Source organism: Podarcis gaigeae, assembly GCF_964106915.1.
Source record: "Podarcis gaigeae genome assembly, chromosome: 1".
In the NCBI taxonomy this organism is placed as follows: domain Eukaryota; kingdom Metazoa; phylum Chordata; class Lepidosauria; order Squamata; family Lacertidae; genus Podarcis; species Podarcis gaigeae.
This window is the reverse complement of record NC_139678.1, coordinates 131603150-131621555: the sequence shown is the minus strand read 5'-3', so window position 1 is coordinate 131621555 and position 18406 is coordinate 131603150. Positions and strand designations below refer to the sequence as shown.

At 47.5% G+C, this 18406-nt stretch overlaps 1 protein-coding gene across 1 annotated transcript; it reads left to right on the top strand.

Moving 5' to 3' along the window:
* The first annotated feature begins 4906 nt into the window (after window positions 1–4906).
* On the top strand, window positions 4907–8465 carry CYSRT1 (cysteine rich tail 1). Its single transcript, XM_083715749.1, has 2 exons — window positions 4907–5035; window positions 7133–8465. The coding sequence occupies exon 2, from the start codon at window positions 7236–7238 to the stop codon at window positions 7629–7631; it is 396 nt and encodes a 131-aa protein (XP_083571875.1). The 5' UTR covers window positions 4907–5035; window positions 7133–7235; the 3' UTR covers window positions 7632–8465.
* The last annotated feature ends 9941 nt before the right edge of the window (window positions 8466–18406 follow it).

The following is an 18406-nucleotide window of genomic DNA, read 5'->3' as shown; positions in this document are numbered from 1 at the left end:
CCCTCCGCCGCTGCCTTCCTCCTTTTTCCCTCCCGGCCAAGAAACTGCAAGGAGCATGGCAGAAATGACCGGCAGAATCCGAGACCAGGGAAAAGAGTCGGTGGAAGAAGACTGGAAGAAATTTAAAGACTATTTGCAGAGGCATTGTAAAATTAATGGACATTAGAGTGATGTTGGACAGAAATTAAGTGGTTACCAGCTGTAATGTAAAGGTTGAGTAATAAGGTATAATAAGTTATAATAAGTTACAATAAGGATTTGCTGAGTTAAGAATTTGAACTGGAATACAAAAGGGGGAGGTGAGAGGAGGTCTGGGAAACAAGTTAATGGAAATAAGTAATGGGAATTGTATTTGTTTTAACTGTTTTTTAATTTTGTATTTTTGTTATTTTTGTGTATTTTTGTTTTTGTATTAATTTGAAAACTTTAATAAATATTTTTATTTTTTTTAAAAAAAGAGAAATTGCAAGGAGCGAGGGGAAAACTTATTGGAATCCCAGTCCAGCCTTTGTTGTGCTTTGCTTTGTGTTTTCCGCTTTCCTGGGGCCAGACAAGACAAGATGCTTCATTGGTGCAGTGGTTAAGAGCGGTAGTCTCGTAATCTGGGGAACCGGGTTCGCGTCTCCGCTCCTCCACATGCAGCTGCTGGGTGACCTTGGGCTAGTCACACTTCTCTGAAGTCTCTCAGCCCCACTCACCTCACAGAGTGTTTGTTGGGGGGGAGGAAGGGAAAGGAGATTGTTGGCCACTTTGAGACTTCTTAAGGCAAGCATGGCCAAACTTGACCCTCCAGATGTTTTGGGACTACAACTCCCATCATCCCCAGCTAACGGGAGCAGTGGTCAGGGATGATGGGAATTGTAGTCCCGAAACATCTGGAGGGCCAAGTTTGGCCATGCCTGCTAGGGGAGTGAAAGGCGGGATATCAAGTTCAAACTCTTCTTCTTCCTCCTCCTCCTTCTTTTTTTTTTTTATAATAATTTTTATTAAGGTTTTCCAAATTAGAACAAATCAAAGCAAATTAAATCCAATCTATTGCCAATAACTAGGACTTCCCCTCCCTACCCCCTCTTGTGTTCCAAATCTTCCAAATAAGCAATTAAATTCAACAAATTCTTATCCCCAAATTACACTCTTCATCAATAACCCAATTTATCCAAATTCTCGTCCCCTAAGATCGATCTATACCCTTCCACGGGTTTCCCCCTTTCAAACATAATACAGATGAAAATAAGATAAATGTAAATAATAATTTTACAGCCTTTGGATTCCAATTTTCCCTCCCCTCCTTCCCCTTTGCGTTTCACCTATCCCTCCACTTCTAATATCTTCCTGGAGTTCCCACATTACACTATATCCCTCCGATTCTTTGCCAGTCTTTAATTACGGATGTCCAATCGTAGAAGGAGTCTATCAAATAAGGGCCCATTTCTTCTATCCAGGTTTTTATATCCAGGAGTAAAAACTCCAATTTTGTATCCATAAGCTTGTCAAACCTGAATATCCCAAATGTTCCCCCAGTTCTGTCCAGTTCTTGTTGTTTCCTTGTTCTTATCAATCATTCTCCTCCTTTTTATTTCTCTGTTCTCCCACAGAAATGTTCTTTTTCCAAAAGTTTCTAGTGTCTCTGCAGAGGTTTGTTATTCTTGAAGCAAAGCATTACATCATGTTCCTTTCATTTTCCAACAAATAGTTCCATTGTTTCCTGTAGTGTGTAGACCTCTGTAGACAAAATAGTGTTCCATTCCTGCAGTTTCCCAGGAGATTGAAAGTTCCATTCAACTGTTCACATTTCCTGTGAAAAACACATGCTATGTCCCTCGGCTCCTCTAGGTGGATTGCAGTAACAAAGTTCCCTTCCAGAATCACATCCACCAGACCAAGTAGCTTGTTGACCGATATTTAAAACAGTTTGTATTCAATTTGTAACAAATATAACCGGCAAAGTCCTCATAACAAAGTCTCTATTTTAATCTTCCTTTTTGACAGCTCTTTGACAGCTGTCAAAACCTCCATCACCTTTCTCCAGGCAGTTTCACGAATCGCTCCAGGGATTCCGGGGGGGGTTGCTTTTTTTAAAAAAAACAATTCCACTTTTCTCCTCCAGCTCAATCTTATAATTTTCCCTCGCGAAGTTGCTGATTCGGCAAGATAAGGTTACACTCGATCTTAGTTGTCCAATCCTTTGTTTTGGCTCTTCTACAATTTAGGGGTAGGCTGACTTCCTTTTTTCCACCTCCCCCGTTCGCTCCGAATTTTAAAAATTTATCCCCCTTTTTTTTTTTTTAGTCCATATTCCAATTACTCACGGGTTCTTCTTTAGAGCCGAATTTTCAATAGAAGAAGTCAGCGCTCTCCGCCGAATGGCATGCGGCTGCGCTCGGCAGGGATAGCAGAGAACTCAAAGCACCACGCTTCTCCCCGGCACCCGATCCGTAGCCTTTAAAAAGGCTCCTTCACGAGTCGGGAGGGCGCTAACGGTGCCAGCCGAGTCTCCATGTCCACGGCCTCAATCTGGCCGTGGTTTTTAAGGGTCCCCGCATCGCCGGTGCGGTAGGACCCAGCCCCTGCCAAGCCGGCTCCCTCCGGAGCTCGGAGGGAGCCCGCCATTCGGCGATGGCGCCGACCCGGAAGTCCCTTCCTCCTCCTCCTTCTAAGGCAGAGAAGAAACAGCTGGAAGGAGACACAATTGTGGTAGCTGATTCCCTGGTGGCCCACTGGAATGTGGAGATAACCAGGGCTATCGACTGTCTGGCTCCAAAGCGCCCTCTCCGATTGCATGGAGCCCAGACAGCCCCATGGTTTACTCCAGAGCTGAGGGCGATGAAACAATTGCTGAGACAGCTAGAGCGCTGGTGGTGGAAAACACATTCTGAATTGGACCAGACACCAGTTAGAGCCTGACTTGTAAGTTGAGGATAAGAAAGACACAAGGACACAGTATATTAGGTTAATAGGCTAAAAAAGGTCACAACTTTATTGATTACAGCATGTGAGTGGTATTGGCTTAGGCATTGGATAAAACAACAGAGCGTGACTCCACCCCCTCAGGAAGGGGTGAGTCTATCAAGGGTTAACCACCAATAGGAGGAGCCTGTTGATGCAAATACAACTGTAAGCTCCCCCTGAGGGTAAGGGTCAGGATTAGGGGTTAGAGATTAGGGGCCAAGATTAGAGATTAGGGGCCAAGATCAATGGTCAAGGGATTTGGGGTTAGGCAAGGGGTTTGGGGGTAAGGGTTAGGGGTTAGGGTCAGGGGTCAAGGGATTTGGGGTTAGGCTTAGGCATTAGAGGTTAGGGTTAGGTGTTATGGTTAGGAGGTAGGGTTAGGGTTAGAGCTAGGTTAGGATTAAGGGATAGCAGGGTTAGGATTAGAGGGTTAGGGCTAGGGTTAGAGGTTAGGGTTAGGGGGTTAGGGTTTGGGGTGGGTTAGAGTTCAAGGATTAGGGCTAGGGATTAGGGTTAGGCTTAGGGTTCAGGGTTAGGGTTTAGGGTTAGAGTTAACAATAAGAACAGCAAACAAACCAATGGCAACAACAATATTACTGAGAGGGGCAGAAAGAAAAAACATTGCACCCTAGACAAGAAGAGCCAGGACCCACCCCTCCCAAAAAAGAAGCCCTGTGCAGGGACCTTTGTTATGTTTGATGTTTTATTAGGCTTTTAGATTTGTTGGAACTTGGAAGCCGCCCATAGGGGTGGGGCAACCCAGCCAGATGGGCGGGGTACAAATAATAAAAGTAAATTAAAATATTAGTGCATTTTTTCTCCACCATTCTCCTTCGCTTGAGGGGCCCCAGTCCACCCAGCACGAGCAGCTCTGCAATCCAGATCCTGTCCTGAGAAGCCCAAATTTATTTATTTATTTAAATTTATTTCATTTTCAAATTTTCAAACAATCATCAAGAAAAAAACCCATTTATTAGTTGGGACATGCTTGGGGAGCCCATGGAGCCAGGCAGTGGCGTAGCGTGGGTTGTCAGCACCCGGGGCAAGGCAAGTAATTTGCGCCCCCTAACCCGTGGATTTGCGCCCCCTAACCCTACCCCTACCCCTAACCCCCAGATTTGCGCCCGGTGCGGCCGGCCCCCCCTGCACCCCCCACGCTACGCCACTGGAGCCAGGACCCACGTTAGACAGCCTTTGCTGCAGGCTTCCTTGGGGCGCAAGAGGAGACATGAGGACATCACATAGGATGCTTCAGCCAGGATCACAGATAAACTGCCTCTGACACTGGAGGGTCCATCAAGCAGTAGCTGAGACCTGCCCAAAGATCTCTGCCGAATGAGGACAAAGGAAGCCACGGACAGGAACCCCCTTTTCCCGAAGGGGAGCAGGGGGAGTGCATTGGACTCTGGACAGGTGACGTGGTCAGCGGCCCAGGCGAGGACCACCAAAAAGGGCACAGGTAACTCCCCCGTTTGGGGGACTTCTGCTCCATGACAGATAACCACCTTTTTTTTAAAAAAAGAAATATCGTCTCAGATGTGGATTAAAAGGGCCGTGCTGGCTTTTCTTGCTGTCCGAGTGCCTGGGGCAAAGAAACATGCCTGATGACTCTAGTTTCTGCACCCCGCCTTGGGCAAAAGACCCCTGCCTTGAACTAGATGAGCCTCGTGACCCATCCCAACCATTCTATCATTCTTTTTCCTGGTTTTCCTAGCAACATCCTCACCAGGTCCTTTTCTGGAGATGAGATGCGGAAAGAATGGAAACTCTTCCACTGAGGCAGTTCCTGCGCTACTGTGCTACTTCTCCAGTTTTGGGATTGTCAAAAGAAAACATGAACCGGTTTGAGTCGGGCTGCCACATTCCTTTCCGCAAAGGGGACTCAGGTTGCTTCTGTCGTCTGTGTGCTCAAGGTGTGCTCTGGGAGGGGCCTGTCAGCCAACAGTGACCTCATGGGGGAAGGAGGGGCAGGAGCAGCCGGTCAGGCGTCCCAAGGGTGTGGCTGGCTGAAAATCAGCCAGGCAGCCACTTTGGGGTCTCCCAGAGGGCGGCAAGTGCCAGCGAGGAGGAACAAGCCCAGCGCCAGGTGAGTGTCTGGACACCTGCCCCTAGAACCCACCTGGGCTGCCCTTCTGGGTGCAGGGATGCAAGGTAGGTCTGCCGGGGGAAACGGCACTGGCTCAGCCCCCTGCAGGGACTCCCTGGATCTGAGGCAGTTCCTGGAAGGAGACTTAGCAGGGAAAACCCTCTCCTGAAATCTTCATCTTGTTCCGTGTGTGTAAAGGCTGTCAGCATTTCCGTGTGATTTTATTTTCGGGAGTGTTTCTTATTTTATTGTATGGCTTGTTTATCTGATGGACATTTTTCCAGAAAAAGACTGCTCAGAGGCATTTTTCAATATGTTTTAAAAATGACAACAATCTTAAAAAACACAAGTGTAATGGAGCAGAGTGGCTGGAGAAACCCAGACAGATGGGTGGGGTATAAATAAATTATTATTGTTGTTGTTGTTATTATTATTATTATTATTATTATTATTATTATTATTATATTAATATAATAATAAGGTAAAAGTAAAGGGACCCCTGACCATTAGGTCCAGTCGTGAGCGACTCTGGGGTTGCGGCGTAATCTCGCTTTATTGGGCGAGGGAGCCGGCGTACAGCTTCCGGGTCATGTGGCCAACATGACTAAGCCGCTTCTGGTGAACCAGAGCAGCACATGGAAACGCCGTTTACCTTCCCACCGGAGCGGTACCTATTTATCTACTTGCACTTTGACATGCTTTTGAACTGCTAGGTTGGCAGTAGCAGGGACCGAGCAACAGGAGCTCACCCCGTCACGGGGATTCGAACTGCCGACTGGACCTAATGGTCAGGGGTCCCTTTACCTTACCTTAAAGCCTTTACCTCTGGGGTGTGCGGTTAGGGTTAACTCTTTCCCCGTTCCCACCCTCCCTTGGACTCACTGTCCCTAAACTGCATAGCAAGCACTTTAGACAATCTACACAATCTTAATAATCCCCTTGCCTCGCAACTTGGAGCAGAAAGCCTCCTCTCCATAGCTCTCAACCTTCCCTTTTTTTGTGGGAAATTCCCTTATTCCAGCGCCGTTTCCCACTGCTTCCCGCTGCCATCCAGGATTGTTAGATATCCCGTAGACTGTCCCCGGGACAGGTGAGGCTGCTGACCCCTTATTTTCGAGGCTGCTGATCCCTTATTCTCAAATCTGAAAGTTGACAGCTATGCTCCTGTCCCCTGGCATTGCTTGTGTGCAGGGAGGAAAGCACCCCCAGTTGAACTTTGGCCTGGCTGTGTTGGTGCGCATGAGCAAGCCAGGGAAAATCAGGCGGCTGCTCCCTCCCAGCCTTCCTCTCCCTTCTGTCTGCCACATTCGTTGTCACTCTTCTTCCAAGGGGGAGCTGAGCCAGACAACTGGTTGAAAGCAGGGAGAGAGATGGCAAAATATTGGTTTTGGCCACCTGCCCAACTCCTAAGAAAAGCTCTACAGAGTTGGCTGAGTTTAGGAGGAAATACTGCCCTTCCTGGTCAGAGAGAGGACCGGTTTTCCCCGCTGCCTTCAGTCCTAGAATCATAGAATTGGAGAGCTGGAAGGGACCTCAGGGGTCATCTAGTCTAACCCTCTGCAAGGCAGGAATCCCCACACCAAACATTCAGGACAGATGGCCATCCAAGCTCGGCTTCAAAACCTGCAAGAAAGCATTTCAGTGAAAGGACTGGAAGTGGATTGGTGACCTTTCCCTTTGAAGGCCTTCGTATGCCAACTTCCCCGTTTCCTTCCTTGAGTGCAGGGACTGTATGTTCCATGGAAGCAGGACTCTCTTTTTTGCACCACTTTTAATGTTTCTGTGAGACATGGAGAAAAAGGACAAGCAGGACATTCCAGTATCACATAAAAAACTGGGGTGGCTTTTGAAGTACTGGAATTGTCCCCGGAAAAGCAGGAGACATTGAGGGTCTGAGAGTTACGTTGTCAGGCCATTGACCGAAGAGCTCCTATTGCATTAGCTGCTGTTATGTGTGGGGGTTTGGGGTATGTGTGAAAGCACTTATCCCCGTGTCTTTATAATGTCTGTAACAGTGATCTATAATTTCTTACATATAAATGAATAATACAACTGATGATTTTTCAACCATTTCTCCCCGCGCCCTTTCTTCTATAGAGCTGGGGTGATCAGCTGCTGGCCTGAAAGGCATCTCTCCCATTGATCATCCGGCTGCAAACTTCTTGCCCTGTGGCTCCCAGGAGCTTCCTGCTGGATTCCCATGGATCGCGGGCTGACTGTCGAAAACCCCTACGCCAGCGTGAGCCTCCCTCGTGCCCAGCTGCCAGGCAGCTTCCTGAAATATTACCTGGGTGAGGACTGCACCCCAGACACAGTTCTCTCTGACCCCAGCAGCTGCTGCACTTACTCGGCGCAGGAGAAGGAGAGGGAGGCTGCTCCGCAGGGGGGGCCACCCAATGCCCCCTGGGGCACGCAGAGGATCTCGACGCAGGAATCGTGGGCCCAGCCCTACAACCCCTATGCCAGCCTCAAGATGCCCCACCAGGGCTCTCCACAACCCTTCCACTGGAAGAGCCAGCAGGAGGGCTGCTGCTGCTCCTGTTTCAGAAAATGCTGCCCCTGCTGCTGCAGGAAATGCGCCTGCGTCATCTCCTAACTCTGCTGGCGTTCACTGGGGGCGGCTCCCAGTCTGCTCTCCAGGTGTCTCTTTGCAGGCGCACTTAAGGGCGCAGAGTGGGGCAGGAGCTCCCCCTGGACCCCTTTTTCTTCTGTGCCTCTGAACTGGAGGTGAATCAGGTGGATGGGAGAAAGGGAGTTGCTGGCTACTTGGGTGCCAGAAATGAGGGCCTTGGGGCCAGGATTGGGCCCTCTTGTGCTTTGTAAGAGCACCCGTCACCTCAGTCCTTAGGAGGCAGAGGTTGCCAAACCCCAAACCTGTGGAATGACTAGTCTGGGGCAACAGGTCGCCAGGGTTCCCTTTCATTAGGGGCCAAATCAGCTGCTTTGAGGGGGACCCTGCCTCCCCTTCCGCCTCCCTCTCCAGCACAGACTCGTTTTTTCCACATTCCCATGAGCTTTCTGCTCTGTTCTTCCCTTATCCAAAGTGAAGGGAGCTGCTGTGGTTGCCTTTCTGGGCATGAGGTGACAGAACATTCCTAGGACTCACACACCAAAGATCGCCTTGTGGGCCAAAGCAGCCGTGCCCTTGAGCCTCCACTGGCAGTGCCACTCAACCTCAGCTCCCCATATTTGGTGCCCGGTCTCTCTCTTCCTCCTCCTCTGCCACTGCAAAGGCTTCCTAGTGTCACTTGAAAGTAGGGTGGCCGTCTGCGCGAACTGGCTTCTTTGTGGAGGGCAGGGGGCCGCACACCAACTGCCTGGTGGGAAATATATTCTGTTGCCAAGGAAAAGAACCCCAGAGGATGCTGACTGTTGCCTGGATGCTGTGCTCTTAACGGTTCATAATAAAGAAACAGAAGACAAAGGAAAATATATCCACTATTCTTCTTTTTAACTCTTGCACACTGAAAGCACCCTTGAGGAGGCGGGTTTGGGGGGGGTGTTCTTCATGTCTTTTATTATTGAAAAAGCATGCCTATTTCTGTGGAAGTGGCTTGGAAGTGGCACTTGAATTCCTGGAAGTGGGGGCTGCCCGATTTGGCTACTGGCTTGAGCAGGGTCAAGCAAGAATTGCCTTCCATGGGATGGAGTTGGGGGGGTGCTCGTGAAGTTCACAAAGGGCCCTCTCTTTCCACCTGGTTGGAAGCTGGTCAGGTTGCCCTGGGGGTGGGGGAGAAGCAGGGCTGCCCACACCCCTCCCCACAAAAGAGCCCTGCTGGAGGGCTTCCTGTGTGATTTCCCCTAACCTCCCTGTACTGAAAGGATGGTTCTCCCTGGACCAGGGTGGGGTGGGGTGGGGACAGCCAGTCTTGGCCATGCTTACTCCCCCCCCCCCCGGGGTTCCCTAGTTCTCTGGGGAGTTGTGGTCTTGAGGGCACCAACTTGGTGCAGACCCTGAGATGCTTCAAAGTTTCACAAACTGAAAGCCATTGTGATGGGGGGGGGGGTACCTAAGGCAGTCCTACCACCCACTTTCTGGGTGCATTGGAGGCCAGTTTCCACAAACTAGGTGCCAGTGGCTGCAGATGCCTCTGAGCCGTTTGTGTGCGTAAGCCACAGCGGAGACTCTTCCGGGGCATCAGCTGTCTTTGTAGCACCCTGCTTGTGGTTAACGCTTAGCTGGAATGAAATATTCAACGCAGCAATAGAGAAATTAAAAGAATAATTTATTTGTCAGACAAATAAATGATAGGCACAGTGGTATATGGTTACCAAAGCTCTGCCTGCCCTCCAGCCCTGATGGCCAGCACTTATATTTCCTCAGCCCAGCCCCCTTGCTCCTCCTTTGGCTGCCTCTGTCCAATCAGCCTGGTTGAAATTCCTATTGGCTGTTTGCTAGAACCAATCATAAAAGATACACCCATTTCCTATTACCTTTTATGGGAGACAAAGAGCTATATAAATGGCAGACAAGTAGCCATATATCTTACATTTGCCTCAACAAGGCACCTTAATTACCAGATCACCTTTTGCCCCTGTTGCCCCTGCATTCCAAAACAAATGGCTAAAACAGATGGCTCGTGGTATTATTTTCTGTTAAACAATAAATCTTACTATTTACCAACTCTTAATTAGTGTTTTTGCAGCTTGATTGTATTCTGTAATATGTAGGGTCAGTGTAACCTTTGCTCCCAGCCTGTATTTCCCTTTTACAACTTTGAGAAACTTGTCTCCTGTTACTGCTATAAATCAGGGGGGCCGTGTTCAGGAGGATAAACAACTGCCAAAGTACTTAGCCAGCTGCTTTTCTGCCTGGCATGAAACATACAAACATTTGCAAATATATCTTTAAGCTCATTTTAAAATACAGGCCTTGATCAGATGCCTCATCTTGATTTCAGGTTGCACCACAAGGCTCACCAGAGTTATAAACCCAGAGACACTTCCGGAGGATTGGAAGAGGCTCACATCCTCCCCAGAGTTGCCCCAGAACCTGGAATCTCCAGCGGATCTGTTTGGAATACTTCTCACAGCAGTTTGATATGAACAAAGCAGCCAGAAAAGGGTTTTGTTTCTTTGTTTACAGCATTTGGTGACACCCAACAGGCTCCCCAAGTAGCTCACATACAAAACAATGTGGAAACACCCATTTTCATTCAGACATGTTGGCAGCACCAGCCTAACCGCATGACATGCAGCCCGAGACTGGGACTGAGGATCCTGGGTCCTCCTGGATCCACTGGGTTCCTGGGTTTCACAGCAGCTGCAAAAGAGAAGGATAGGCAAGAAGGAGCTGACTTGGCCATTCGGCCATTTCAGGTGCCCCTGCGACGCTGCCCTGACTTGGCAAATTTGTTCTTTAGTCATTTAGTCATGTCCGACTCTTCGTCCCCTGGCAATTCCTCCAGGGCCCATTTGCTCCACCCCCATTGTTCTGAGGTCCAGTGCCAAGGGCCTTCTGGCGGTTCCCTTATTGAGAGAAGCAAAGCTACGGGGAACCAGGCAGAGGGCCTTCTCGGTAGTGGCGCCCGCCCTGTGGAACGCCCTCCCACCAGATGTCAAAGAGATAAACAACTACCTGACATTCAGAAGACATCTGAAGGCAGCCCTGTTCAGGGAAGTTTTTAATGTGTGACATTTTAATGTATTTTTCATCTTTGTTGGAAGCTGCCCAGAGTGGCTGGAGAAACCCAGCCAGATGGGCGGGGTACAAATAATAAATTATTATTATTGTTATTTTATTATTATTATTATTATTATTATTATTACTGCTGAACTGCTGTTTGCCCTGGCTCAGCCTCCCCTCTCCGTCCACACGTTTCCTTGCACTGTGCCCGGCATTTGTGGCCAGTCAGGAACCAGTGGCGTAGCGTGGGGGGTGCAGGGGGGGCAGCCGCACCGGGCGCAACATCTGGGGGGCACGCGCTCACACTCGCAGCTCTCTGCCCCTACCATGGGTTAGGGGGCGCAAATTACTTGCCTTGCCCCGGGTGCTGACAACCCACGCTACGCCTCTGGTCAGGATTGTGAACAGAGCAGAGGCTGCTGGGGACGTAACGCCGCCATGGTGGGTGAGGGCAGAGCGTGATGCCAAGTGCGCCCTCTGGTGTGACGTCCTGAGGGCAGGCAGAGGCAGAATCCACCGGCAGAAATGGCGCTGCCACCATGCTGGGCCCAGTGGTGCCATCCTAGGAAACACGCAAAGGGTAGGGTCAGGGTTGAAACGGCGGGTGTGAAACACACAAGTTTGGTAGGATTGCTACATTTTACAACAGAGCCATTGATTTAAACAGAGTAAAATAAAAAGGTGAAAAGGAAAAATGTAAAACAGAATCCTAGAATAGGGTCCAGTGGGTCATCTAGTCTGACCCTTCAATGCAGGAATCTCAGCAAAAGCATCCAAAACAGATGGCCGTCCAGTGTCATACGAGGTGCTGGGGGGGGGGGCAAGCCTGGCGCCACCACTGCGATCAACTACGGCGACGATTCCCTGGGGAAAGCTGCGAGGAGTGCTGGACAGAGGAATCCCAAGGGGATCACAGAAGGGTGAGGCCCATAGAGCAGGAGGAGCGGGTAAGGGAGGCAGAACTAGGAAGTCCAGAAGTGATCCCCCAGGCCAAGCAGCCACAGGAACCAGAACCACGACTGAGTGGACCAGCAGCGCCCAACCCAACAGCCCCATCACAGCCAGCAGCCCCAGAACAAGAGCCAGAAGCAGGAACCCCTGACTAGAGACACCTGAGACCACAACGCATACGTAGGCGACCAGCATACCTCAACGCAACGCAATGCTAACCTTCTGGGCGCAACGGGAACTTGGAGAGGGGGCTGTTATGTACTAAGCTTGGATCCTTGAACAATAGGCAAGTAGGATTGTAGAATGCAACAACTCATTGGCTTGCAGGAAAAGACCAATCAGGCTCCAGGAGGAAGTTCATCAGCCTCTTAGGCTAGTAGGATCGTAGAATGCAACAACTGATTGGCTTGCAGGAAAAGACCAATCAGGCTCCAGGAGGGAAGCAGAATCAGCCAATTAGATGGGACTCTTTGCGTAAATAATGTATACAAAAGCCTGGGGTTTGGGGGGCAATTCAATCACTGTTTTACAAGCTGCAATAAAGAGCATGAAATCACTACAGGACTCTGAGTATATTTCATTCCCTTTGACCTTACCGCCTTGGGTGACCCTGCTGGGAGTATGAGATTCCCGACGGCTTCGCTCACAAGGGTCACAGGAATGTGCAAGCCCACTCACCATGACAAGGTGATGATCCAGCGAGTGAGAGAACTGAGATAGATTGCACTGAGCCCTGGTCTCATTAGACAAAGCGTTCCACCAAAAAGGCTCTGGCTCTGGTTGAGGACAGCTGGATATGTTTTGGGCCAGGGCCCACCAGTAGGTTGCTGTTAGATGTGCGTCATGCTCTTTGGGGGGGGGGGGTGTATTGGAAGATAATTCCCACAGATAAGAAAGGTCACAGACTGTTTAAGGCTTTAAAGGTTAGCACCAAAACCTTGAACCTGATTCGATACTCCACCTGGAGCCAATCCAGCTGATGAACAACCAACTGAATGTGGGCTCTCCACAAAGTCCCAGTAAGAACTCATGCATCTGCATTCTAGACCATTTGGAGTTTCTGGAGCAGTCTTAAGGGTAGCCCTGCATTTTTATCTATATCTATCTATCTATCTATCTATCTATCTATCTATCTATCTATCTATCGTCTATCATCTATCTATCTATCATCTATCCATCTATCATCTATCTATCTATCTATCTATCTATCTATCTATCTATCTATCTATCATCTATCTATCTATCTATCTATCTATCTATCTATCATCTATCTATCTATCATCTATCTATCTATCTATCATCTATCTATCTATCTATCTATATCTATCTATCTATCTATCTAATCATCATCATTATCTATCTATCTATCATCTATCTATCTATCTATCTATCTATCTATCTATCATCTATCTATCTATCATCTATCTATCTATCTATCTATCTATCTATCTATCTATCTATCATCTATCATCTATCTCTATCTATCATCTATCTATCTATCTATCTATCTATCTATCTATCTATCTATCATCTATCATCTATCTCTATTTATCATCTATCTATCTATCTATCTATCTATCTATCATCTATCATCTATCTATCTCTATCTATCTATCTATCTATCTATCATCTATCTATCATCTATCTATATCTATCTATCATCATCTATCGATATCTATTTATCTACGGTATATCTATTTATCACATTTATACCCTGCCTTCTCTGGCTCAGGTGTAGAGCAAGTTACAGTAGTCTAGTGCGCAGGTGACTGCTGCATGGATCACCATGGCTAGGCTGGAACAGGACAGATACGGTACCAATCGCCTAACCTGGCATAGATTAAAAAATGCCACTTTAGCTACATTTGTGACCAGTGCCTCCATAGAGACAGAAGCATCCAGGATCACACCGGGACTCCTGATGGCGGGTACAGGTGACTACTGCGTCCCATCAAGAGCTGGGAGCTGGCAAACCGAACCGAAATCATTCCGGCCCAGCACAGACCAGAAAAACTGAGCGTCACCAATCTTCTTCTCCTTCCATTGCAGCACTTCTGGAAGCTGCCTTCCAGAAGGGGAGGGAGGAGACAACTGAGCAGGTCGTGGTGAGGGGGCGGGTGGGTGAGGAAGGGGGCAAGTGGGGTCAGTGGGGTGGTGGGAGGAGGCCCCTCGATTTGCCCTCCCAAAATGTCAGGGGTATGCCTGATCAGTCATCTCTGAAACGTTTTTCCATGTGAGGCTTAAATTGGGCACAAACATGAATCCTGCATTAGCTGAGACATTTGTTTTATTTTTCTGCCAAATCCTCTGTTGAAATAATATGGAACACACAGAGGAGGCGGTGGGGCTAAGAGCAAATGAGCTACCGTATTTTTTGCACCATAACACTCACTTTTTTCCTCCTAGAAAGTAAGGGGAAATGTCTGAGCGTGTTATGGAGGGAATGCCTATGGGTGGCATGCCTACAGATTTTCCTCCTCTAAAAACTACGTGCGTGTTATGGTCGGGTGCGTGTTACAGAGCGAAAAATACGCTACTTAATGTTGTGCAAGAAAACTGTGCTCCGGATGAAGATGCAAACTGTAAATCCTGAGATGGTCCACAAGATGGCAGGAGAGCACCGTGGAGATATAGAAACAAACTTTATTCGCATCAGCCGATGGCCATAGCAACAATAAATCATTACAATATACACAGAAAAAGGAAATTTAGTATAAAAGCACAGTTTAGGGTCCTGAATCAACAATCAATTTGCACTATCGAACCCAAAGAATGGATGCAGTACTATCACTCACTTTACCAAGATCAGGATCATAGCTGTCAACGTTTCACTTTTTTTAAGGGAAATTCCCTTATTCCGAATAGGATTCCTCGCAAGAAAAGGGAAAAGTTGACAGCTATGATCAGGATGCTCAGCCTAATCACCCAACAGTATCTCCAGAAAATTTACCAGCTTGGCCCCCAGCATCTATAACTGAGGTCAAAAACCTCATTACGCAGCTAAAAAACAATAAAGCCCCAGGCATTGATCATTTGCCCCTGGAACTTTTGAAGTTCAATATTGACTGGTGAGCACTCCTGCTTGCGGCAATATTCTCTCATATTGATTCATCTGGCCTACTCCCCAACATCTGGGCCACTGCGGTAATCATCCCAATGTTCAAAAAGGGCCCTACATCGGATCTGGCTAGCTGTAGACCTATCAGTCTCTTACCTATTATTAGCAAACTAACCAACTGGATTGACGCCGAGGCTATCCTCGCTGAGGAGCAAGCAGGATTCAGGCAAGGCAGATCTACTATAGAGCACCGTGGAGATTCTTAGACTTGCCCTGATCGAGCGAAGAATTAGGCTTTCTACACGTGCATCTCTTGGCTGAATCAAAATATGCACTCCAAACAGGGCACTGCATGAAATTCTCAATCCTATTGGATTGGAATTGGGCCCACAATCTGCAGTGCAGGGTGGGATATGAAGACATAGTCGTAGGAATGGGATCCCCAGTGCCATTGCGGAGCACGGATGGAGATATTCCTTCTTCCATCCTGTGATGTGAAAGGGGCAGACATTCCCGATAAAAGCAAACCAGCCCATTCACACTCAGGAAGTTTGTGGTGGGATCTGGAACTGCAGCATCTCCTTGTGAATGAGTTGGATGAATTTTTATTTTGCTATCATCTCACACTTTGCCCTGGGGAACTTGGGCCTCCTAGACTTCTTCATTGGTTTTCTATTACTAATGTATCTGCACGTATTATTTGCATACATCACTGTACACTACCTTCATATTTTACACGAAATAGCAGTATGCAGGGATTTTTATAAATAGATAGGGTGAGTCAGGACCACAGATAACAAATAAATGAATAAATGAGGAGATCTATGATCTGCTGTGCTGCAATGGAACCTGTTTATTATTATGCAAACTGCTGCTCATGAAACACAAAGTGTTTAAGAGCAACACAGCATGCAATGGAACACGCAGTGCTAAGAAATCTCACTACAAGGTAGAAAACCTAATGACTGGATATGACAAAGACCCACAGTTATGGATTTATTGGAAAAGGCTGCAAAGCTAAAATGAACATAGGCAGGACATGGGGCCAGAGAAGACTTAGCAGTGTTAATACGGAGACCATGAAATCTTAATGGATGAAGGAGGCAAACAACAAAAAATGCCGGAGAGAACTTGAAGAGGCCTCTATCCAAAGATGGACGTGAGATGCTATAGAAGAATGAGAAACTGCAGACTTGGTTCTAAAGTCCTCATTAACTCACATGCTAGATTCCAATTAGTCCCCACATGCTGGACATTTATGCAGCTCTGCACATAAAGGCACAGCTAACATAATGCGTAATTTAGCCCTGAATTGCGGTTCTTCTCTTTGCCTATCTCTGCCAATGCCATCGACTCCTCAGGAATGCATTGTTCCTCCCTGGCCGCAATAGCAGGAAGCAAGAGGTCAGAGAGTACTGGGGAGAGATGAGGAAAGGAGTGTGAAAATTAATCCGTGTAATTGGAGTGTAAATCTGTAGCGTGTGCCTCTGCCACCAGGACTGCAGACAACTGCTGCAAGCACTTGGCTAGCAGCCTCTGCCTTAAACTTGATGCATTCCAGCACATCTGGCTAATAAAAGGGCAGGTAAAACCGGGAAGCTTGAAGGGAGTAGCTCAAAAGAACCCTTGTCAGACTATAAACGCTTGCCTCCAGCTAGGCTTCTCTGGTTGTCTGTTCAACAGTGGGTCCTGAAATATGTTAGGTTCTTTCCTCCAGGGACTTTCCCAACACGGTCAGTCTGAGTACAAACAATTCAAGAGCTGCCATTGTCTTGAATCCACTAATAAGGTTATTTCAACTCTAATTTCCATAGTCCCCGCTGATGTTTCAGTAGCTATCACAGACCTGAAACCTTTCTCACAAATGTGTATGGCCAGTGGCGTAGCGTGGGGGGTGCAGGGGGTGCCAGCCACACCGGGCGCAACATTTGGGGGGGTGCTCGCACTCGCAGCTCTCTGCCCCTACCTGGCTCACTCACTCTCTCTCACAGTGCTGGCTGTGCGAATCTGATCCAAGCTGCCGGGTCGCCGCCCACTGTGGAGGGGGAGGGTGCCAGGCGTGCGTTGCGGTGCGGAGCGGAGAGAGAGCGAGGGAGGGACTATCTGGGGGAGGGACAGTGCAGCGGCCGCCCAGCGCAGCGCTCAGAGCGGGAGAGAACCATACCTGACAAGCCTAGGCAGCAGCAAGAAGAAGCTGGCAGCGGCAGCAGGTTAGGGGTTAGGGGCGCAAATTACTTGCCTTGCCCCGGGTTAGGGGGCGCAAATTACTTGCCTTGCCCCGGGTGCTGACAACCCACGCTACGCCACTGTGTATGGCCACCAGGCAGCAGAGGTTTAGGTTCAGAGTTTTTTCTTTTGTTGGATGAGCTCCTTTCCCTTTTGTCCCTCATTTCCCTCTACAGAATGCGTAGAAACCGCCTACTTGACTGTTGGACCCACTCTTAGTCTCGCCCGCTGAATGTGCCTGATCTTGTCTTTGTAAGCAGGGGAAAACCCTTAATCACCGAAGGTGTGTGATATAAAATGGTTCTTGGTTAATTAGATGCCATCTATAAGCAGAACGAATAAATTGCTGTGTTTAACAAGAACATAATTACAGCAAGAGAAACAACACTTTATGACGTAAAAGTAGCAATTATTTTAGGCAGCTCTTTAGGAGCTGTAATTTACTTTTGGTAGTTGCACGACAGCACGCTGTTTCGTCTGCCACATTTGTTGGTCGGTTGTTATTCAACATTTTTCCACTTGAAAAATGGTTATATAGTATGTTGAGAAGCCTTGGATATATTGCTTTTTAAATCTTCTTCAGTGACAGAGAATGCACAAATAGATCTTATTTATATTCAATAGCATTATAATTGGCATTACTTTCAAGTGAGTGTTTTGAAGCCATCTCAAAGAAAACTTTCCCCTCCAACAGAAACTTCTGCTGCTCATAGATGGGTGGAAAACTAATCCCACCAGGTTTCAGTTACATAGCAAAACAGCTAGTAATGCTAAATAAAGTGACTTAAATAAATATAGCTAAATAATTGTGACATTTTGTGAGGCTGCTGTACTTTTTCTGTGAAAGCATTTTTTGGATCAAGCAGCAACAGAACATTTGAACAAAGCTATCCTTTATAGATTTGCCCAAAGCTGGCAGAATGCTGAGAAGTGTTTTTGTGTAATTGGGAAGCAAACAAATAGATTTCTAGAGGAGAATTCTTTAATAAGACCAATGTAGGCAATTACCCAAGACTTCACTGGAGGCAGTGTTGACAGCTGCAAAGTACATCTATTGGCTCATCAATTACTAGCAGCCAAAAGGTAGGGTTACTGTCTGGGATAAGACAGGCTGATGCACATTAATGATTAGTTCACTATGCCATTACACGTGGCATCATTATCTCCTGAACTTTGTTTGCTGATATCCATCAGTTTAGCAAGCCATCAGAAGTACAGAAAAGTAGGAGGAACCTAAGAAGCATAATAAATTATTTATTGCCTGCTGTTGGAAGAAACCTCCAATTTTACCACCTGCTAGCCATTTCTGTTGTTTACAGTCAAATACTTTGGTTCACCATCAAATCACTAGATAGACTCCTGACGTATCCTGCAGTGTCTAACGTTTATTAAATGAAAACAGGCACATTTCTGTATGAAAGAGAAGGTGCTCATGGTAAAGCAACAAGGAAATACTTGAAAAAGTCAGTGCTTGACATACTCCACTATTGTGGAGACATCATGTTCTAAT